Source organism: Thamnophis elegans, chromosome 1 (assembly GCF_009769535.1).
Source record: "Thamnophis elegans isolate rThaEle1 chromosome 1, rThaEle1.pri, whole genome shotgun sequence".
Classification (NCBI taxonomy): Eukaryota; Metazoa; Chordata; class Lepidosauria; order Squamata; family Colubridae; genus Thamnophis; species Thamnophis elegans.
Genome location: NC_045541.1, coordinates 112,950,823 through 112,974,503, shown reverse-complemented (window position 1 = coordinate 112,974,503; position 23,681 = coordinate 112,950,823). Strand labels below are relative to the sequence as shown.

The 23,681-nt window shown below is 38.6% G+C and overlaps 1 protein-coding gene across 1 annotated transcript in view; it reads left to right on the top strand.

The window, feature by feature from the left end:
- Positions 1-23,681, top strand: part of SLC8A3 (solute carrier family 8 member A3) — a 175,234-nt gene that overhangs the window by 134,171 nt on the left and 17,382 nt on the right. The window contains exons 2-3 of the mRNA XM_032222212.1: positions 2,329-2,432; positions 10,155-10,172. Coding sequence (XP_032078103.1) covers positions 2,329-2,432; positions 10,155-10,172 — 122 coding nt within the window. The remainder of the gene's footprint in view (positions 1-2,328; positions 2,433-10,154; positions 10,173-23,681) is intronic.

Sequence of the window (23,681 nt, the reverse complement as noted above, 5' to 3'; positions counted from 1 at the left end):
GAAGAGTACTGGGCCCAAAATAGAGCCTTGAGGTACTCCACTGCATACTTCCCTCCATGAAGATGCAGTTCCATTGAGGACTACATGTTGAATGCAGTTGGTCAGCCAGTTACAAATTCATCTGGTGGTGATGCTGTCTAACCCACATTCTTCTACTTTATCTAGTAGTAGGTTATGGTCTGCCTTATCAAATGCCTTACTGAACTCCAAGTAATATATATATTACTTGTATATATGTTGTATTTGTGCTGATAAATAAATAAAGGCACAAATACAATACAAATGTAACAAAAGGCAACATGCAGTGAACTTCCTCTCATATTTGAGCATACCAGGGGTTGTGACTTTAAATATATATTTATTTATTTATTTATTTAAGGTCACAACCCCTGGTATGCCCAAACATGGGAGGAGGTCAACTGCTTCCATTCTCTGTCCATCGGCTTGTCACAAGAGACCATCCAGACAGAAACCCAATATTTTTTACTGTTGCCTTTGTTACGTTTGTGTTATTTATTTATCAACACAAATATCACACACACACACACACACACACACACACACACACACACACACACACATATATATATATATATATATATATATATATATATATATATATATATATATATATAGTTGAACAGAGATTTGAAATTGGTCTTTCCACGTGTGCTGATCAATACTGCAAACCCTTTTATTCTTGTGTATAAACACACTTGCTTGTCTCTAAATGACTTCTCCTCAGCCTACTTTTTCAACCTTACAAACTGTTTGACTAATTCAAAGGCTAAGTTAGGCTGTGACATTTTGCACGAAGTGTTGGAACCAAAAATATTTTTTTCATCAAACCACCCAAGAATGCTCCTTCAGAATCACACATTTATTTTGATATTAGCCTGAAGTCTGTGTGGCCAATTGATACTGAGGTTGCTGACAACAGCATGTGGAGAAATAGAATGAGTACAGTTGTTATTTTTTTTTGCCAAAATCTATTTCCCTTAAATGCTTCTTCATTGTCTGTGTAGAGAGATTTGATAAGTAAATGACTCCAATCAATCTACATAGTGACTATACGTGAAAACTGAGAATCGCAATTAATTCTAAAAATACATTCAAGTTTTCTCACCATTCTGCAAATTATATGGGAGAGTTGTGGCCAATTCTTCCTTGGCTTAAAAAGCTAATTTAATGTTGTATTTCAATTCTTGATATTTGAGGATACAGGCATATATCAGGATCTTGCTCTTTTGTGGCACTTTCTACAAATTGAAGGAAATAATTAGGATTCCTTGGGAAAATAACAACAGAGATTGTGTTAGAATTGGTCCAGGGTCTCAAATAGAAACCCAATCAATATAAATAGATAACTTCTAGGGGAAAATGGGAAACATTAGTATTCATTCTTTGTCATTCTTCATCTTCATATATTTAAAAAAAATAGGTAAGAAAAGAAGAGGAAGTAAAGTTTCTGAGTGATTCTGGGGCATTTTGATGTAGACGTGAATGCCTCTGAGTTTGATAGGATTTACTCCTAACTAAATGGGTATAGAATTGCAACTTCATTTTTATAAGAGTGTTTTGTATCATTGCACAATACTCACATAGGTTGTATTGTATTGTATTCTGCCTATACCCTTATAACATTGAATTTCATAAGCACCGAGCAGTTCAGTCAGCAAAAATGAATGATCAATTCTCAGTAAAAAAAAAAAAATACTGCATCAAGTATGGGGAAAGAAGCCAAATTGCCTTTGCAGAGAAAAAGATCTAGATGGGAAAATCCTGGCTGTGTTTTGTGCGTGTGTGTGTGTGTGTGTGTGTGTGTGTGTGTGTATGTGTATGTCTGCATGCTAAAAGGATATTGCACTCTCTTATTGCACTCTCCATCCACTGTTCAAGACAGACAAAAATTGGCTTTTTATCTAACACACTAAGGATGTTTGTCCCATCTCTACTGTGGCTGTTCTGGATTCAGCCAGTTGATGAACTGTTATTACCATGTGACATTTGACTAAATGTGCTGCAGAGGTCACCTTCCACTAACCATCACTATAGACCAGATTCCTCTTCCTCACTCTTTGCCTCTCCCTCCTTTCCTCCTTCCTTCCTCCCTCCCTCCCTCTAATGTTCTCTAATTCATCTAAAGATCAGCTCCAACTGATATGTCCTAGAAAGCAAGTGAAAGACCACCAAGACAGTGGCAGAAGCAGGCTGCATGTGAGACGGTGTGATGGTAGGGATAGTAGTAGTGTCGACCGCTGCTGCTGAATTTGCTCCCAACTACAGGCTACCCACTGTACACCCATCTTTTTCTTGTTGTCCCTACAGGAAGACCATAAGGGTTAAAATAGTAGATGAGGAAGAATACGAAAGGCAGGAGACTTTCTTCATTGTCCTTGGTGAACCGAAATGGATGGAACGAGGAATATCAGGTGTGAGATCCTTTTTTTGAAAAAAGAAACCAAGCAAATGCAGACTGCAAAAACAACCTTTTTTGCTCCGCCTTTTCCTCTTTGATTTTTACACAGACCAAGTTTTATTCTTTTCCCTCCTATATCCTCGCTCTCACCCTGTTTCGGTCCCATCTCTGCATTTTTGAGCTTAGCTTAAGATCCTCCTTTTGTGCAGTGCTCGTGGCTTACAAGCTGTTTGAACTTCCATATGTTTGGATCCTTCCCTTTCTCTTTGCTCTCCTTTTTCCCCCTGTGTTCCTTTTGGTCATGTTTTTGATGTAATCTTGTCTCCTTTTCTTATCTCAAGATGGAAAGTCCTTTTCTCAGACGAATGTGTTAAACTGCATGGCTGCCTCTTCAGCTTGCTCCCCAATTCTGAACTTTGCACAATGATCCCTGTCTTTTTTTATTCTCTTCATTAATTACAGCTTTATAATTAAGATTACAAAGCTACTGATTATTTTTATATAAATATATATGGATATAGACATGTACATATTGGAGTCAGATTTAACAAGTGCTGCCAACAGAAACAGCCAAGAATGTTTGCAATTAATTCCCTGCCAATATATATATATATCTCTCTAAATAGACTAAAATACTTTATAATACAACTTCATAGAACTCATGTTAGGAAGTACTTCCTCAGAGTTTCAGCAATGACATACAGGGTCTAGGACAAGTCACCCTGGCCATCTCATCCCAGCCAACTCGCCCTGGGTGACTCACTGAAGAACAACTCACCATGGCCAACTCACCATGAATAATTCAACCCAGGACTCAGCTCAAGTCAAGAGAAGGGCAAGTGAATTGTAGCAGACCTTGTCTTGCTTAAGGTTTGAACCTTCTCAAGTTAGACCTCCTCAAGGCTGGAGTGAGCTGCAATTCTACTTGTCCCTCTCTTCAGTTATCCCACACTGAAGTTGTCCCACTGTGAATCAAGTTGTCCCACAGTGAATTGGCTGCAGTGAGTTGGCCAGGTGAGTCAGCTATGGCAAGACAGCCTAGATGAGTTTTCCCATTTCGGACATACAGGCATGTCAGCAGCAAAGAACTTCCAAGTTGGAACTCAAAGCATGCTTGGAGGGAATCTATTTTAACTTGCTGCCTTCCAAATGTGTTGAACCACTCACTAGAAGGCCCTGTGCTGGCTGCAAATTCTAGCAGTCTGATATATTTGGAGGACCACAAATCTGGAGAAATCTGCCTTCAGCTGCTTTTGCTGAGTTTGTTAACCCACTTGTGGATCCTAGAGATTTTGTGTCTGACCTTGCATGTTTCAAGAATCTTTACACAACAGTTCTTCTCTCTAATGGGTCGCATTAACAAAGATCTAGTGGATTTCCATATATTTTGTATTCTTCTTCACAAAATGTGAACAAATAAAGCTCATTAAAAAGATGCTTATAACAATGCTTATAAATTAAACGTAGATCAGTAAAGAATGCTTCATAATATACAGTGTACAAAATATTCAGATTATTTCGTTTTTCTATTTTAGTTTTTCATGGAAAATGGTATAACACTGATACTTCAGAACTATGGAGCTAAAACTCTTGAAAACAAAGAAATAACAGCTCTTAAATATTTGTAATAGCAGCATACTGCTATTGTTTCTGTCATTAGCTTTATGTTTTATTCTGAACTACTCTTCATTCAAGGGGCAATACAGAACAATTGTCCAAAGTTACAATGCAGCTAATTGTTACTTAGCATTGAAACATTTAATCTAAATACCAAATTAAAATAACTTTGATAAATGATATATTACTTTTAAACATTAAAATTACAGAAACAGATATATAAGAACTGATGGCTCCACAGTTCTCGAAGACCTTCCAATAGAGCCAGTTTTTAAGTTACTGGGTTTATACACCTTTCCCATCAATAAAGGGCTCCAACAGGTTTACTTACCTCATCTACTCATCATTAAAAAGATTTTAAAAAATCATTATAATAGCAACAATAATAACAGTATGAATTAGTTCAACCATGATAAACTGTTAGCACTGGGAAGTACCATGGTCAAAACTATTTCTCTATAGGACCTGTGGGCAAACCTTTTCAGCACAAAGTGCCGAAATGGGAGTGTATACATGCATGCACTGGAGTGTATGCATGCGTGTGCGCCGGAAACCAGAAGAGCAGCCGCCAGGCACGCACATGCACACTAGGAGGCTGCTCTTCCGGTTTTGGCACTCCCACATTCATTAAGACCAGCTGGCTGGCGTGCGGAAACCTAGAAGAGCAATGGGCAACAGTTTGTGCATCTGGAGAGAAGGCTCCGTGCGCCCTTCTGGCACGCATGCCATAGGTTTGCCATCATGGCTATAAGAGAAGCTATTTCAGATCTCAAAGGCTTGCTGAAACAGCCAAGTCTTAACAGCCTCATGGAATACCAAAAGCAAAGGGGATAAACAGATGTTCACTATACCAGAAAAGTGGATAATGGCAGAGAAAGTATATCACAGGGCATTTTACAAACGTGTGCCATCCATACACAAGCGCAATTATCATGAAAGTGATTCTGAGAGCCAAGCTTCTTCGTCTCACACCAACAGTGAACAATGTGCATGCTGACTAAGGGAACTGAAACCACCAAAGTGGAAGTTGATGAGCTGTAGAAATGTTGGATCATCTTTCCCTAGGCTAATGTTACATGCCTTGTTAGGGTCTCATGCAGTTTTGTCTTCTCATATCTTGAATGATGTGACTTTGGGATAGAGATGCACTAATGAGTGATGAGAAGAATGGGCCAGTTGTTTTAATAGACTCAAGCTTGGACCCATAAGGTCTATTACAAGCCGGAATTGAGTTACCCAGGTTCAGCTATTTCTTATAGCAAAGGAAGCTGTGGCCCATAAAACCATTTTCCTGCTTCTGTGAGCAGTGTCCACCCGCCAAAAAATCCCTTTCTATATTACTGAATCTTAGTTCATAGAATTCTTCAAATATTCATGCACTACATTAGAAGTGAAAAAGAGATAAGCACTCTTTTAATAGGCTGAAGCACAGAGATCTCAGACCTTCGGGAGATTAATGTTTTAAATCTATTACTCTTGAGGCCCCATTGTAATCAAGGAGCACAAGCCAAACCCCCAGAGGGAGAAAATCAGCTTTGAGACCAAGAAGATATAAGTGATGGAGAGATAGTTCCTTTCACAGGTACATTCTATTCACATAGGCTGGAGGCTATGGGTTGAAAATAAGAATAAAAGGAAGGTGTAACAAAGGACAATTGATTCCCACCTCTGGTGCTTTTCTCCAGTCATTTGCTTCAATTAGTGTTTCCCCCTCTCTTCTTTCCAGCTTTCCAATATCAAAGCTAGAAAGCAGAAAAATGCCCCAATAAACTGGTTTGAGGGATATAGGATGCCAGCTGAGGCAGATCCAAAGTCTTCCAGATATTCTAGACAATCTCCTTGTCCTTGCTTATGCTGTTTCAGACTAATAGGAATTGAAGTCCCAAAAATCTGGAGCATACTAGATGGAGTGCCTCTAATTTATACTGCAAATACATGACATCCCTGCCTTCATTTTATATTTGAAAATAGCCCTGTCAAATGTAGCTCCATCCTGAATTTCCTCCTGCCATGTTAAAGGTACAGTCCAACACAGTTACTGTTCAAATAGCCTTTTGCTGCTGATTTAAGCAAGCATTCAACAGCCCTACAAAAGTGAATGTATTTAGAAGGGTATCATTAACAATTCCGAATTCTGTTTATTCAGTACACTTGTTAGGTTTTAAATACTAGGTCTCCTCTTTAATGGGTATTTCTGTGGAAAACCCATGCAGCATTGTTAGTAGAATGTGTCATTTATTCAAGGTCAACAGCCACAGTGAGATTCAGGCTTATTTTTAAAAGCTTTTCCTTACAATGCTATTCTCCAGAGCTTCCCATCTCAACTCATAAACTTCGGTTAAGCCCGAAGCAGCAGTCAGATTCTTCAGTTGCAATTGGCTAGGCCAGTTAAGTCATGCAGCCTGTATGGATTTCACTGACATAGTATTAAGTGAAATAGTATGGTATAGATTAGGTTTTCTCTTGTCCTTGAAATTAGATTATAAATTATAGGACAAATCTGTAAAACTAAAGGGACAAAGTTCAGCTGCTGTTTCACACTGGTGGTTCTTTTTTTTTTTTAAGATATGATATTTTTTTATTCCGAATGGTGATACTTCTCCAGATTCTTCTCTAAAAATCAAACTAATATTTCCTTCTTCTTTCTAAACCATAGGCAAATATAGAAAGGAGTACAAATCAGAGTAAAGAGAGAAGTTAAGATAGTTGTCTTTATAAATAACTGCACAAACTTAAGAAATTAATTCTTGGAAAATAAAATGCCAAGAGTCATGTTGAGATATATGAAATAGAAGATAGTACAATGAGATTTAATTTGAAATCCAAACACTTCAAAGATCATTTATAATCAAAATTAAAAATACTATGAATAAAATATTCTTGACAGAAGCATACTATCAATTAGCAAATAGAAATTGAAAGAACAGCAGAAGAAACTTTTAGGAATCATATTCAAGTTGTTTCTTGTTGCTAGTATCAAGCTCTTTGACTGATTCAGAATGAACTAGTTACTGTAATCAGCCTTCATAGACTAAAACCATAAACTAACTGTTCAGAGTTTAGAATTAAAAGCAATACTATTCTCTGGTGCTATCCATCTTGCCTTCATAGACTAAAACCATAAACTGACAGTTCAGAGTTTAGAATTAAAAGCAATACTATTCTCTGGTGCTATCCATCTTATCTCTTGATCTCAAGAGGCCAGGAGAAGCACAGGTTTGTTTAAATTTCCCTTTGCTTCAAAGTTGCAGATCTTTTAAAAAGTCTAGACAATAGGTGTGGGGAAAGGCTTCAATTATTCTTACATTTAGGGCCCTGTTATAAAATTTATTCATGTCGAGGAACTGTTATAAGTGAAACTTCACTTTACCAATAGAAAATAATATTTGTAGCTCAGGATTGAACTGTGGAGTTCTTGGTGCTCTCTGAACTTGGTTGTTTGAAAACACTTCATTACCCAGCTAGGTAATAACTTCAGTGCTAGAAGGAAATAGAATTTGCTTTCTCATTATATACAGAAAGCTTGCCCTGTCATTCTTGAGGGCATCCTCTTCATGGATATTCTCATCAGCAGAGGAAATGGCAGCAAATTAGAAACACAAGTCTATCGTAAAACCCACCCATATTAACCAAGTGCTCCATTACCAAATACCAACAAAAGAAGCTATGTAAGAACATTATGAGTCACAGTGACACAGTGGGTAGAATGCAGTACTGCAAGTTACTTCTGCTGACTGCTGGCTGCCTGCAATTTGGCAGCTCGAATCTCACCAGACTCCAGGTTGACTCAGCCTTCCATCCTTCTGAGGTCGGTAAAATGAGGACCCAAATTGTTGGGGGCAATATGCTGAATCTGAAATATGCTGAATCTAGAGAGGGCTGTAAAGCACTGTAAAGCGGTATATAAGTCTAAATGCTATTGCTATTATTCAGATGAGCACAAATGCACTACAACTACCCAGAGCATCAAAAAAGGAAACATCACCTATATAGTACCTTCTAACCAAATAAATACCCATTTTAGATTATTTTAAAAAATCCTGCTCGCTCCACCTATTATAGCACAACCAATATAAGCTACAAAAAGGATAGCACTTCAGAAACTACCAACAGACTATTGGAACCTTATGGCATCACTGTAGTACATAAACTAACTAAAGTTTTCCAAAATATCTTAAGTAAACCAAAGGACCCAGTAGCCCAAGAAAAAAAACAGGGTTCATCTATAATATACGTATAGTGTGAGGGCTATAACAGCCTCTCTCTAGGACAGACAAGCAAAAGACTAACAGAACACATCCATGAACACCAACCAGCAATCAAAAGACACAATAAAAATGTTTTAATTTGAACAGACTTAACCATAGTTTCAGCTAGGAAACTGTGAGCATACTAGACCAAGCTAAATTCGGGAATTCCTAAAAGCTTGGTATTCAGATGGATCAACATGAACAGTATCATAGAGATAAACATATCCAGACAACTTTCAAAAACTACAAAAAAAGCAAAAAGAAAAAAGAAAGAAAACGAAAAGACCAGAACACCTCCTTGCCATGAATCATCACCCAGATAAGCAGGGATTGATACCAGAAGCAACACCAGACAATCAAGCAGTAAACAACAGAGTAATCCAGGAACTACCAAGGAAAAATCTACATACCCACCATCATAGACTGGACAATTCTATTTATTTATTTATTTAGGTTTACTTGCACTTCTATCTTCAACAAAGTCTTGAATAAAATATTAATAATATATCAGAGTTTTCTTGCTTTCAGATAATTTATCTTTAGTTCTATTCTTATATTTCTGTGTCATAAAACAAAATTAATGCTCAAAAGGAAAGGTGTCCCTGATTCTCCTTGCATGAAAAATTTCTGAAACTTTCTGAATAAAATAGAAATGATTTTGTGAAAGTTGGAGTTTCCTTTATTTATAAGGAGACAATAATTTCAGTAACCCTTTGCAGCATATGTCTTTCAGACATATGTTTGCTATTACATTTAGTTCATGCCATGCCTGTCCCATCTCAGAGCAAAATTGTTTGAAGAAGCTGCTGTTTCCTAGGTCCTGCAAAATGCTAACAATTATTAACACATAAAGAGCATAAATAAAGAGCAAACCTCACACTCTTCTAGCACTAACAAGCTTAGAGAGCACTAAGGATTCCACTTCATACTATTACTAAATATGTACAACTGCCAAAACTGGACTGAAAAAATCTGGATGAACACAAGATGGCAACAATCAATTAGAGATTTCTTTTTATCCCTTTGGTGCTATCTAGGAGTTACTGGAAGCTAGTTGTTATAGCCCCATAAAGTGATGGTAAAACAGCTGTACAAAGTAGGCAAGGTGATATTTCATTCCCCATTGAGTGACAGTAATTCAACTAGGGTGATTCAAATTTAATTTCTAAGTATGAATCATTGCATCTGTCTGACTTCCATATTAATTTTTACTGAAACCGAAGTTACTTCCTTAGGTGTCGCCAATTGAAAGAGTTTTAAAAGGTAGAAATATAGTATCTCCCCTAGGCCAGTACTGGTTAAGGAACCAGGCCGGAAACCCAGAGACCATAAGTTCTAGTCCCATCTTAGGTACAAAACTAGGTGCACAACCTTGGCAGTAGCTCCTTTCAGGAAGAAGGCAAGGGCAAACCACTTCCAAAAATCTTGCCAAGGAAACTTCAGGGACTAATCCAGGCAGGTATCAACATTGACTCGAAGGCAACCCTCCCCCCCCCCCAAAAGCCACTAGATGCTTCCCAGATTTTGATCTCATGTTGCAAATTTATACACGGATTGCCTCCACAGTCCTCACCTCCAAGTCCTGTCCCTCCCACCCTACCGCCTGCACCTTTGTTCATGATGGAAAGGGGAAACCTCTTAAACCCTTACAATTGCACCTGTTTGATACAGCTTCATCTCCATTTTGTGGCTCCCACGCATGCTTACAAACCTGCTTCTACCATGAGGCTACCAAAAAGCCATTGTTTACTTCAAGCAAGCTCATTATTATTTAACATGGTGATATGCAAAATGCTTATAAACCTGTCATACAGAAAATAATAACTCTGTCTCTTCCTTCCTTCTCTTTTTTATTTCTTTTTATATAGCGCTTCTCTTGACTCAAGGTAAGTCATTTCCCCCCTTTCCCCCCTTCCTTTTCTCTGTTTGGATTTCTGCTCTGTCCTTTCTTTGTCCACAGCCTAGATTCTAAATTTTGTCTTTCATTTGTAATGACTTCATACTTCAAGGATTTCACCTCAACGTTTAGAACCAATGCCATTGTTGAGAATAACATGAACCCGAGCCCTTGCTAGAATGTAAGGAAAAGGGTTCAGCTGGGGAGAAAGAGCTGAGGGTCGTTGGAACTGAGGTTGCATCTGTGTTCTCTACAGCCTTGAGGGAACCTGCCACATGCCAGGGTGAATCTGTAGTGACCAGTTCATTTTGCACAGATGAACGTGAACATACCCAGATATGCAGACACAGAGAGTGAGTTCAGCCTTGTCATTCCGACTCAGCAAGAGGAACACAGAATGACGGTATATCACTCTAAAGGCATCTGCAGGCTCTGATATTTTCATCCAAATGATGAAAGCAACACCTCATCATTGTGCTGCATACATTCTATGTTTATGCAGTATAAGATAAGATAGGATAATAAGATGGGATGATAAGATAGAATGGGATGGGACAGCACAGAACAGGATAAGAAGATAAGATGAGATAAGGTAAGGTGAATATGTATGTATGTGTGTGTGTTTGTGTGTGTGTGTGTTTGTGTGTATGTTATATTTGTGCTGATAAACCCGAATAACTAGAGACCTACATACTAACACCCGCGAAAACCTCAGAAATATATATATATATATATATATATATATATATATATATATATATATATATATATATATATATATATTCCATTTATACAGTATGTATGTATGTATGTATGTATGTATGTATGTATGTATGTATGTATGTATAATAAATATGGACAATTATCCATTTTGAATACATAGCGGAAAGAGGAAACCTGAGAGTTCACAAGGTTGATACTACATGGAACAAAACTGTAGATATTCTGCCTTTCCTAGAAGGTAACAAGGAAAACAGATCACAATGCTTCTACAAAAGGGACAGGACTTGAAATACAATGACACTTTTACCATTTGCTCTACTCCCCTGGATATTTCTGCACTTTGTATGAGATTGTAAACAGTGGGTCTTGTCAAGTGCAAACAACTAGAATCATTCACCGAGAGGCCCAAATAGATAGTCTATTGTTGATCACCTGTATTACAAGAATCTCACCAGACTGTCTATCTTCCCTTGGGAAATGGCAGATATATACCTAAGGGTTTGATTTCAGACATTTCCTCCTCTGAACAAACTCTAAACTGGGCTTTCTTCTTATTTACATAAAGCCCCCCTCCCTTTCAGCCACTGGTTCCACCGCAGATCTGGAGTAAACGAATTAGGAATAATCATAGCTAGCCTTGAGACAGTGGTACAAAAATATTGCTTTGATTGTTGGTCTTCTGCAATGATAGAGTTTTCCTCCAGTTGGGTTGCATTACACCTTCCCCATATGGAAATTATAATTAAATAAATCAGGAAATCTGCCTTCAACATTTATTTATTTAGGTATTTATTTGATTTATACCTTGCCTTTATTTGGCAGGATATTTATATTAATTATTTATATCAATGCACCATACATAATGTTCCTATATTGTATTTTCCCCACAACAACAACCCTGTAAAATGAATTAGGCTAGGAGAAAGTGACTGGCCCAAAGTAAGGCAGCTGGCTTTCATGACTAAGGAAGGATTGATACTACATGTAAGTGTCTCCAACTTTCTAGTCCAGCACTTTATAGATTAACCATTATACCAAATCAATTCTCTCAAACTCTCAAGCAGATGCTGAGGATGGAGTTTTTATTCATTTATTCAATTCATATTTTGCAAAAGTGGCTAGCAAAATTTAAGACCATAAACAATATGAAAAGTTTAACTTAGATAGTAAAACAATAAAATAAATACCAAAAGACCAGCAAAAGATATGTATCTTTACAGATTTTTCTGAGCAGTGAGAGAGTGAAGATCAAACAACTCTTAAGGAAGGAATTTCATAGCCTGCAGGCAATGGAGAAGAAAGTTCTCTCCAGATGCTAGAATGATAGCTTTGAACAGCAGAGGTCTCTCCAAAAGAGTCTCTCCTGCATCTGTTAACAACTAGATAAGTTCATAATGAGAGCCTGAAGCTGTTTGGGGTTTTAGATGCCTTAAATTTATCCTGGTAAGTAATACCTTTTTCCCCTCAAAATAAGACCTCCCCGATAATAAGCCCAATCGAGTTTTTGAGCACATATGCTAAAATAAGCTCTCCCCGAAAATATTGCAACACATCAGCAGCCATGAGGTGTCCATGCTCACCACCACCTGCACCTCAAAAATAATAAGACCTCCCCAAAAATGAGCCCCAAGTGCTTATTCCAGGAGTCAAAAGAAAATAAGACCCTGTCTTATTTTCAGGGAAACATGGTAGGTAACCAAAACAGAGTTTTCATGCGGGCACATTGTTTCTATATCTTTCATACATTAGAAGTCTATCTGTTCTATATTTTACATGAATTGCAACTTCTGAACACTTTTTAGCATATAGAATACATTATATTATTGTGTTTCCCAAAAAATAAGACAGGGTCTTATTTTCTTTTGATCCCTGAAATAAGTGCTTGGCCTTATTTTCTGGGAAGTCTTATTATTTTTGAGGTACAGGAGGCGGTGAGTGTGGTCACCTCATGACTGCTGCTGTGTTGCAATATTTTTGGGGAGGGCTTCTTTTAGTGCATGCGCTCAAAAGTCCGATTGGGCTTATTATTTGGGGAGGTCTTATTTTTGGGAAATAGGGTAGTTAAGATGAGTGATACCAAGATGTGGATAACTCTTACTTATTCAAGTGAATCAGGAAAGAGTCTTTATCATAACCACCATGGCAAATCCAATGATAGTCAAAAATCAAGGCACACTTCCAAATTCTAAACATGCTCTGTCAGGCGAAGTACAATCCTTAGGTACACAACAGCTTAAATCTCAATCACCGAACACAGTTCAGTCTTTCTCAGTAGCTTCTCACTAATGTCTAAATTAAATTGCAAGTCATTTACTTCAATACAATTAGCAACAATTTACAAGATTATGGATTAGTTGATTGAAATTGGATACTAAGGAACAGTATCGTACTGATGACATGCCACTACAAGACATCAGTTGATGTCTCCAACAGTTTTATATAAATGGTAAATAGCATGGGAGACAAAGTGAAATGCTTGGATATCATAAATCATTGGTCTATGTGCTGAACTATGCTCTGTCATCCCCACCATCTGTATGTAACCTGACATGCAGGTAAACCATCTAGATACCATTTTCAATGGTCTGAAAATCCACAGGAAAGTCCAGAATAATTAACAGACCTGTACATTCAGTTTCTGGCATACGTCATCTACAAAGTGTCTAAACCATTTCAGTGCTGTACCCCAGCTGAAATCCGATTGAAATGTATCCAGAAAATCTGTGTCAGATCAAGAAGTCTGATGTTATGGAGCCACCACCTTCTCAATTACCTTTTGATTCAAAAATTTATTAGTTTATCAAAATATAAAATACAGAAATATAAAGAAAAATGAAAATAATGGAAAAGTAGGGAAGAGGAAGGGGGGAAAGTGCAGGGCACGGGTGTCAAATTAGCCGCGTCACGTTGATGTCACATGATGTATTGTAATATGTTTTGCCTTCGCACAGCTGGGGTGGGTGTGGCCTGTGCGTGACGCATCCAGCGTCCAGTTTGACACTTCGGGTCAGAGGTGGATTGCAGCCCAGATTGGGTGAACCGGTAGTAGCAGCAGCAGGAAGCTCCACCCACCCGCCCAAACCCTTCTGTTCATGCACAGAACCATTGCACATGTGCACCTGAACAGGTAGTAAAAAAATTGGCAACCCACCACTGCCCCTGGTGTAGGGTAAAGGGGAAAACACAAAGACAAGCATGATATAATGATACAAATGCATATTCCAAGGAGTGCTTCTTTGGGGAAAGTCTTATTCCTCCTTTAGGCAGTGCAGAAATAGGAAGGAAACATTTATCATCTCCCTTAACTATGAGTCTATGCTAATCTTATTTATTATTGTTATTTATTAATTTTTATGTCATCCATCTCCCCTATAAGGTGATTCTTAGCAGCTTACAGATTATAAAAAGATAAATAGAAAAGTAATTAAAATATTAAAACTATGCAAATTAAACATTTAAACCTAACCAAAAAACAAAAGTAAGAGATGGATGTCCCGGGGCAGTGATCTTCTTACTCTGTCAACCATCTCCAGTGGTAAATGTCTACCTCAGAGCTCCCAAACCAACTGGCACACAACACAAAATTGCACAAAATAGCACAAAATAGCCACAATTACCAGCTGCTCTTTGAACAGGAGTCTTGAGTTCAGAAAGAATCCCAAGTTGTGCACCAAATCTGTCATAGTGCAACCCCATCCAGAGTTAATGTTATAAATCACCAGAGCCAGAAGTTCCTTGCACCCATAGCCATTCCATCTTGCTAGGGTTCAGATGAAGCCTGTTGTCTCCCATCCAAACCGTATAGCTTCTAGGCACTAAGAAAGGTCGGTCACAGCATCTCTTGGATCACCAGAAATGGAGATGTAAAATTGTATATCATCAGCATACTGATGGTATCTCATTCCACGTTGCATGATCTCACTCATCCGTTTCATGTAGATGTTAAACAGGGTCAGAGAGAGTATTGAGCCCTTTGGCACCCCACAAAAGAATGACTATGTGCTGGACCTCATGCTCCCTATCAACACCAACTTGAACCAGCCTGGGAGAAGGGAGTCAAACCAGTGCAATACTGTGCTACCCAGCCCCAAACCCCATAGCCAGCCCAAAAGGCTACCAAGATCAATGGTATTGAAAGCCACCAAGAGAAAGGATGAATACACAATCCCTTTTCCACCACTTTCACTAAAAAGGGGCGAAACTGGATGAAAATTATCCAGACAATTTGGGTCCAATAATGGTTTATTGAGGAGGGGGCATTCCAAGGCCTCCTTAAATGGTGCCAAGAACAATCCTTCATGAAGCAATGTATTAATCACTGCCTGAACCCACCTGCAGGTCAGCATCCTGGTGACTTTTACCAACCAGAAGGGACAAGGTTCTAATAAGTAGTAATTGCATCGACAGCCCCAAGGACCCTGTCAGCTTCTTCAGATCCAACAGGATCAAACAGTTCCCAGATAATTGGGCAAGTCCATTCCCTGGGCATCTCTAATGGACCTAATCCATGCTTGGTCTCAAACTTAGCATGGATCCTATTACTGCTGGTTCGCTCATCTGCGCACCATGCACATCCACTTAAAGCGTGAGCACGCGATTAAAATTGTTCTGCACATGTGCAGAACCAAAAACAAGATGTCGGCGCCTATGGCGCCACCCGGAAAACCAGTTTGGTCGCTGACGGTTCCAGTGACCCAGGCTGCCAAACCACTACCTGAACTGGTCACCTGAACTGGTCCGAACTGGTAGGAAGCCACCACTGGATCCAAGTGACTTTATCCTTCATGTATTTGACTAATTCCTCTGCACAGCCCTGTAAGTGATCATCCAAGCCCTCCTTTCCAAGGAGGGATCACCTTAACTGCAGCTCTGAACCCATGTAGAGTTGGATTCATTCTTAGTTTTCTTCCAGCAGCACTCTAGCTATCTTCCGGCCAATTAATCAGCCAAAGGAGCAGGGGGCAAATACGTGCATGAGGATTCCTCCTATCATAGTCACCTCTTCAAGATGTAAAAAATAATTCAAAATAAAGTTACAACTGATAGCCACAAGGACCCTGTCCATTTCCTCAAGGCCAACATTATCAAAATTACATGTCCACAACCTGCCCCAACTCTGCCTCGTTCACCAAAGGTAACAACATAGTTTCAGGATTAGCAGACTGCTGTACAAAGTATCTAGTTGGAATGTATATGGACCTCTCTTCTGCTCTGCCTTCTAGGTCTAGCTTGCTGTAGTACGACTTAGACTGATAAACAAAGATCTAAGAGAATTCTAATTCCAGCTCTCAGTGGCCCACATCAGATCAGCACTTTCATCCAGGATTAAGTCTTGGATAATAGATGCTTTATCAATAATTGCTCTGGCAGTCCTTTTTCAACAGCCTCTTACCTCGCCAATATTCCTTGCTGATCCCATTGGAGAGCTTTCATGTTGTTAGGTTGGATGTGCTGCCTTCATCCCTTTACAAGCACTTCTCTGCCTCTGTCAATTGGGGAAGCCAAATCAGTTGTTCATTTTTTTTCCTGCATTGGCCACTTCATCTACTTGACACAAGGACTTAATTTTGCCTTTATTAACCGAATACCGACAGGAATTCAGAAGACAACTTCTTATTCTTTTGGTTGACAAGACAAAGCTGACTTTAGCAGCATTATTGTATGCTTGTAATTAAATATATTTATTTAGTTAGTTAGTTTGTCACTGATGTACAAGATAACAGGAATAAGAATAAACATGAATAAGAACACAGGCAATGCGTACAAATAATTGGGGAGAGTAGGACAGGGATGTTAGGCACGTTAAACATATATTTAAACTTAAATATAAATAGCAATAGCACTTAGACATATACTGCTTCGTGATGCTTTGCAGCCCTCTCTAAGTGGTTTACAGAGTCACCTTATTGCCCCCAACAATCTGGATCCTCATTTTACCGACCTCAGAAAGATGGAAGGCTGAGTCAACCTTGAGCCTGGTGAAATTTGAACTGCCAAATTGCAGGCAGGCAGCAGTCAATATCTGCCCTAAAACTTCTCTCTCCTTACTTGCAAAGAGCAGGATTTCCAAGTTAAGAGTTTGATGGGGCCACCATCACTGCCAGCTTTAGTTAATTACAACTTAGTTGTGTAAGGTTAAGAATGCCTTCCTTTAAGGTTTCTATCTTACCCTCTCCTGCCAATTGCTAACATAATTTACAACCCTTTTTCCATGACCTCTCTTTCTGTTTTTCCTGGCACGCTTCATTATATCAGACCACAACTAACCAGCAGTCCTGATTCCATCCCACAAGCAGAACCCACAAAGACAGAAACAATTTAAATGAAATGCTTAAGTCTTCCTTGGTTGAATTTTGCAATCATAAAACAAAGGGGGAAATTCTCAGCTTTATCCTCACCACCACAGGCTTTTCACAGAATAGTTTATGTAACCCAGAATTATAGGAAACCTGTTGTGGTTTGATTTAAATAATAATTACAGAGAGGATAATTTGAAATAAATCCATGCTCAGTATTATTAAATTATTTGTGTTTTGATGAAATAAAGAAATACAAAACAGAAAGGTGTTTTTTTTTTAAGTACCATGGCAGAAAGTTTTGAGTTGGGTAGATTTTGGAGGAAATTGCTGATCGTTTTCTTTAGAGTTGAAAGCAAAAAAGACAAAAAAAGGACATTCTTATTATTAAAAGCAGCTGAATAATGATAGAAAAGATGGTGCCTCCTTCTCATGTACTGTAAGTTAACATCTCACAACTGGTGAAGGGAGCAGTGCAGTGCAGACAACTTTCATAGATAAATCTACATCATAATATAAACACAAGAGTCAGGAAACCAGTATAATTAGTGATTTTTTTTCTGTGTATAGGGAAGGAAAGGGGTCTGCTTTCTTTGTTAGGTTGTAAAGTCGCATGAATTTCCTGCATCCCCCCAAAAATCATGAGAATAATGGGAGCCTAAACACTCTGAGAATTCTAATACTTCTTTATTTCAGAAAATCTGTCACAGTGGTACTCATAATAATTGTGTAGTTCTAATTCAGTAGTGTGCAAATTCAATTAATTCTCCTTCAACCAAATAATATGTATTAAAGTGATGCAATTCTATCCCTTCTTGTGCTCAAATCTTATCTCCTTTTTTGGAAGAAAGTCCTGGATAATTCACTTGCTTGCCTTTATAGAAAGTTGCTCTTGCTTTAATAAGTGAGGAACTGGAAATTCTGTCACTGTTAGAAAAAAAATGGGTGGCCAGAAATATTGTGTTAAATCCTTTTCCATATCCCATGCACTCTAGGTAGCATCTTCTTGCTCCAGATGAACTATCCAGTTGCTATTTCAATTAATTCCTGCAATTGGTCTCCTTTTGAAAAGTTGAATTGACATCTCTTGGACATGTGGACATAGCACTTCAAATTCTGTTAATCTGTGACATATCAAAGGCAGAGTAATATAAAAATGCATCTGTTACTGCACAGGACAGATCATGACTAATAAGTAAAGAATGGCAGTGACATTTTCACTTACTCTATGTCATGTTAGATTTAGAAAATGTAAGCATTTCAGGAGTGCTGGAAAAAATTACATTGAAGATACACTGAAGCTTGTCATTGTTTTTTTGACTCTAATTTAGCTTTCTTCAAACTGGTGGCACCCGGATATATTGGACTTCAAATCTGATATTTTCCAGTTATTGCATTAAGCTGGCTGGCAGTGATGGGACTTAACATCTGAAGAGCTGAAAGACATACCTAAGGCGTATTATTGTTAAATTTTGCCCTTCCCCTTTCCAAGATTCTGCACTGCATAGGGTTTTTTTAAAAAAATTGGCTTGATTCTTCAGCTTTCTGTTTTTTTTCCTTCTTTCTTTCTCATATTCATATTTTTTTATGTTGCACTTTCTCTACTCTTCAAAGTTTTGGCAGTCCTTAAGATATGCCTTCTGACTTTTCTTGAGTTGCATGTGCAAACTGTGTGTTACACTTTTTGCAAAACACTAACAGTAGTTACTAAGACAATATGTACCTACTAAGATAATACAAATTAAAATAAATATACTGTAAACTATATGGAACACAGCAAAAGAGGCATACTATCAGCTATTATGTAACATTAATCACTAACTAGGAGCAACTTTGTGATTTTAACTATTATTTCAATATCAATTACACTCATCCCATACAGAAGTTCAGCTTCCCAGGAATGGAATTCACACCCTTTGTCCCAGGGGTGTCAAACTCAGGGGCCAGATCCATCATGCGCTGGCCACCCACAACCCCATTTTAGTGAAGGGGAAAAAGTCATGATACATCACATGATGAAAATGTGACGCCGCAAGTTTAACACTTCTCCTTTATCCCATTTCACTTTTTTCTGCTCCCAGTGAGGGACAAGAAAATTTGCAACTTCATTCATCCAACTCTCTGCTTCCAAAAATGTCGAGACACGTCTCTTCAATTCAGCCTTTAAATGGTTTTTGCTCATTCTAATGTCTAAACAGTAGCCAGTTCAAACTTTTATATAAGATATTGCATTTATCTTTGTTGTTCACCAGTTTGAATAAGGGAGGCTGAAAAGATCTAGCATGAAAAAGGCAATTGATAGTCTTTATGGTAAGGCTTATGACCAATATCTGTTTACAGACATTAGCTAACTAATTAAGCAGGTGTTTTCTGTTTTGTACGTTAAATAAAGCAGTGAGTTTTTTCAATTTGGTTAGGAGCCTACTTCAATGAGATGAACTTCTTGACCTACCTGGAAATGCATTGTCTGTTTCTCCTTGCCAGCTTCCTGTCTTTTAACACTTGCTTAATTCTGGATGAGCAGGGCTAAAAATGGAAGTCTTTCCTCCTTAACCTTTTGCAATAACTGGAAAGCAGGGATGGGAATTAAGGAAATACTGACAGGTTTGTTCCCCTGCTTGGCATCTTCAGACTAATTGAAGTTGGCAGCTAGGAGTCTAGGGTGCAATCCATGTTGAAAGCTGAATACCAAGGCTCATACAAACAAATCAGGAATAGTGTTCACCTTGACGAAGTTGACCTGCATGTGAATGCAGATACACACACACACACACACACACACGAAATATTAGCTTTTTTCTCCTGCCTTGCAGATCTGTTCTTGAAATCCCTACCCCTTGAAGTATGCAGGTGATTGTCCTCTGGTAGTAGCACAGCTGGAATTCCTTTCTTTCAGATTTTCATCTCTATGTTTTTCATTTTGAAACAGTGCCTACAACTCAGTGTGCTCTACTGTATTTAATTGTGGGTTTTTGCTTAGTTTTGCCTTTCTTTCCTTTTACCACGCCTCCCACAAATGCATGTATTGTGGTCTTTGTGGAGTTCTTTGACTGCCAGAAGCAGAAAAAATGCTTTTGCAATACTAGTAATCAATGCTATTGTTTTTACTGTTGTCATCCTATGTTTTAGTCAGAAGAAGAAGAGAGTTTTAACAATTCAGAAATATGAGGTATATGCAGGCATTTCAGGAATGATCACTCAGAAGATCCAGAATATTGCTAAGTGAGACAGCAGGATCAATTAAGTAGGCAACAAGGGGAATGGTTTCCAAAAAGCCCAAGAGGATCCTTTCACTTCTTTGTTCTTGGAAGAGCCAAGTGGGCTATATAGTCTTTGCAACCCATTCAGACATTACCAAGTAATGGAGAAGTCATGATCTTGAAGTCCATATGCATGGATATTAAGAATATGTACTTTATTATGTTCACACCTCTAGGCTACACTTGGATGCCGCATTGGAGACATTGTCTCAGAATGCGTTGTAGCAATGTACTCTGGAAAAAGATAATTGCAACAGTTATTTGCATTCGAATAACTTCATATTTGGTTTATCTCAGCATGTTATATATGGGATGACTTTGCAGATGGTCCACAAACCAGAACATGTAGACACAGACAGAGGAAGGCATAGATGAGTGGTGCCATGCCCCAGCATCTAATCTTTATATACTGTTGTTGCTCTCTAGCCCCATCCAGTGGCCGGAGGGACAAATATGCCCCAACAGACGATCTTTAGAACAAGTGATTTGTTTTCTCTATATCTCCACAGAAGTTTAGACAATTTTTCTCCCATTGGTATGGAGAAAAATAATAGGTTCACTTTGAGATGCAAGTCAGTAAATTGCTACATGAGCCCATGCACCTATTTCAAGTAGCCTCTTCCGGATGGGTCTAATATATGTTCTGGCTATTAGTGAAAATGAGAATTAAAACCCTTGGAAGAATTGTTCAACTAAATAAATTGTTCCCATGCATTGGCCCTATATGCTAGCTCCAGCACCATACAGAAATTGTGACATCAAAAGGACAAAGAATAAAGAGCTGCTATAATCATTATGAACAATCATAATTTTGATCTGGCTTTTTCTATTGTAGTTTCTGCGGTGCCGATAAGTAAGAATCATTTTTCCTTCTACTATGATGACACAAGTGGTAAATATTCTCTATTGATTATTTCTCATTCATTCATACATTAAAGTATTAGGAGTCTGGTTGGCATTCATTGTAGTATATACTGTCTACTACTGTTCTTTTGTGTAACTATTTCTTAAACACAGCTAAAGTTTTTTTCAAAAAAAAATATGGCACAGAACACAGACACAAAGATTGCATTTCCCATAAAAAACTCTTTTCTCATGCAAACTTAAACTCCTAGCTTATTCTATTAGCTTCCTATTACTATAATTTTGCAATTATTCTACTTCTATTCTTATTTAATCTATACATTTCCATCTCTTATGTTCTATTTTGATGTCCCTATTTCTATATTAGCATTGTTTTAGCCTCTTAACTATTTCTTTAGCAGTGTGCAGCAGCTGCCAAAAAAGCCAACACGGTTCTAGGCTACATAAACAGAGAAATAGAATCAAGATCACGTGAAGTGTTAATACCACTTTGTAATGCCTTGGTAAGGCCACACTTGGAATACTGCATTCAGTTTTGGTCACCACGATGTAGAAAAGATGTGGAGACTCTAGAAAGAGTGCAGAGAAGAGCAACAAAGATGATTAGGGGACTGGAGGCTAAAACATATGAAGAACGGTTGCAGGAACTGGGTATGTCTAGTTTGATGAAAAGAAGGACTAGGGGAGACATGATAGCAGAGTTCCAATATCTCAGGGGTTGCCACAAAGAACAGGGAGTCAAGGTATACTCCAAAGCAACTGGAAGTGTTTAAGAAGACTTATTGGATATCCATTTGTCTGAAATGGTATAGAGTTTCCTGCCTAGGCAGGGGTTGGACTAGAAGACCTCCAAGGTCCCTTCCAACTCTGCTATTGTATTGTAAGGACTAGGGAAGAGATGATAGCAGTGTTCCAATATCTCAGGGGTTGCCACAAAGAAGAGAGACTCAAGCTATTCTCCAAAGCACCTGAGGGTAAAACAAGAAACAATGGGTGGAAACTAATCAAGGAGAGAAGCAACCTAGAACTAAGGAGAAATTTCCTGACAGTTAGAACAATAAATCAATGGAACAGCTTGTCTCCAGAAGTTGTGAATGCCCCAACACTGGAAGTCTTTAAGAAGACTTACTGGATAGCCATTTGTCTGAAATTGTATAGGGTTTCCTGTCTAGGCAGGGGGTTGGACTAGAAGACCTCCAAGGTCCCTTCCAACTCTGTTATTCTATCCCGTTCTGTTCTGTTCTATTCTTTAAATCACACACATATACAGGATCCTCAGCTCTTTTAGCCATTCTCAGTCCATGTGCATCTAAAAACTCTTCACTCCTTTTTAGACTTGGGGATTGGCTTTTCTCTCCCCCCCCCCCCCAGCTCTCCTAAATCTGGACCTGGTTTGCTGAGATCTGCACCTAAGTTGTTTCAGGCAAGTAAGCTCAGCTTTGTTTTGTTTGGTATTGAAGACCCATCCAGCTCTTTTCCTCCGTTTCTCAGCTCTGCCTCTCAGTGGGGTTGCAGGTCCCAAAACTGAGGGTTTCTCTTGCCATCTGAAAACTGCTGCTGTGGTGCTTGCCCTTCAGTTGGAATTCCTTTTCCTCTTTTATCACTGCTGTCTTCTGAGCTTGACTCTTTCTCAACCCTGACACACCTGCTCATTTTCAATTCCCTTTTTTGAAAGACTCCAGGGAAGGAGCAGGTGGGGCTGTTTTGACCCTCTTTCCCAGGTAGCACTCAAAGCTCAGGACCCCAGACGAAGAAAAAAATACCTGCTCACTCCAGGTGGTGAGTTCACTTTTCCACATTCACACAACATAAAAAGGGAGGAGTGGGAGATTCTCCATCCCAGAGACTTGATGAGATGAATGCAGATGATGTTGTGGCAATTTGATATATTGGTGATGGCAAAAGGCAGATTGATTTCTTTTTTCTTTTTTTTTGCAGTGGTAAATTAAGACGGCATTGCCTGAAACAGGAATTCAATGAAATTTCATTTTTAATGTATGCCAATTAGTGTACATTCAAAGTGACAATAAAGTTATTTTGTTCTATTCTGTGTAGGGGTGAGGTGGCTCAGTGGCTAAGATGCTGAGCTTGTCAATCACAAAGGTTGGCAGTTTGATGGTTTGAATCCCTAGCGCTGCATAACGGAGTGAACTCCCATTACTTGTCCCAGCTTCTGCCAACCTAGCAGTTTGAAAGCACGTAGAAATGTAAGTAGAAAAATAGGGACCACCTTTGGTGGGAAGGTAACAGCATTCCATGCACCTTTGGCATTTAGTCATGGAGACATCTTCGGACAGTGCTGGCTCTTCAGCTTTGAAACGGAGATGAGCACCACCCCCTAGAGTCAGGAACGAC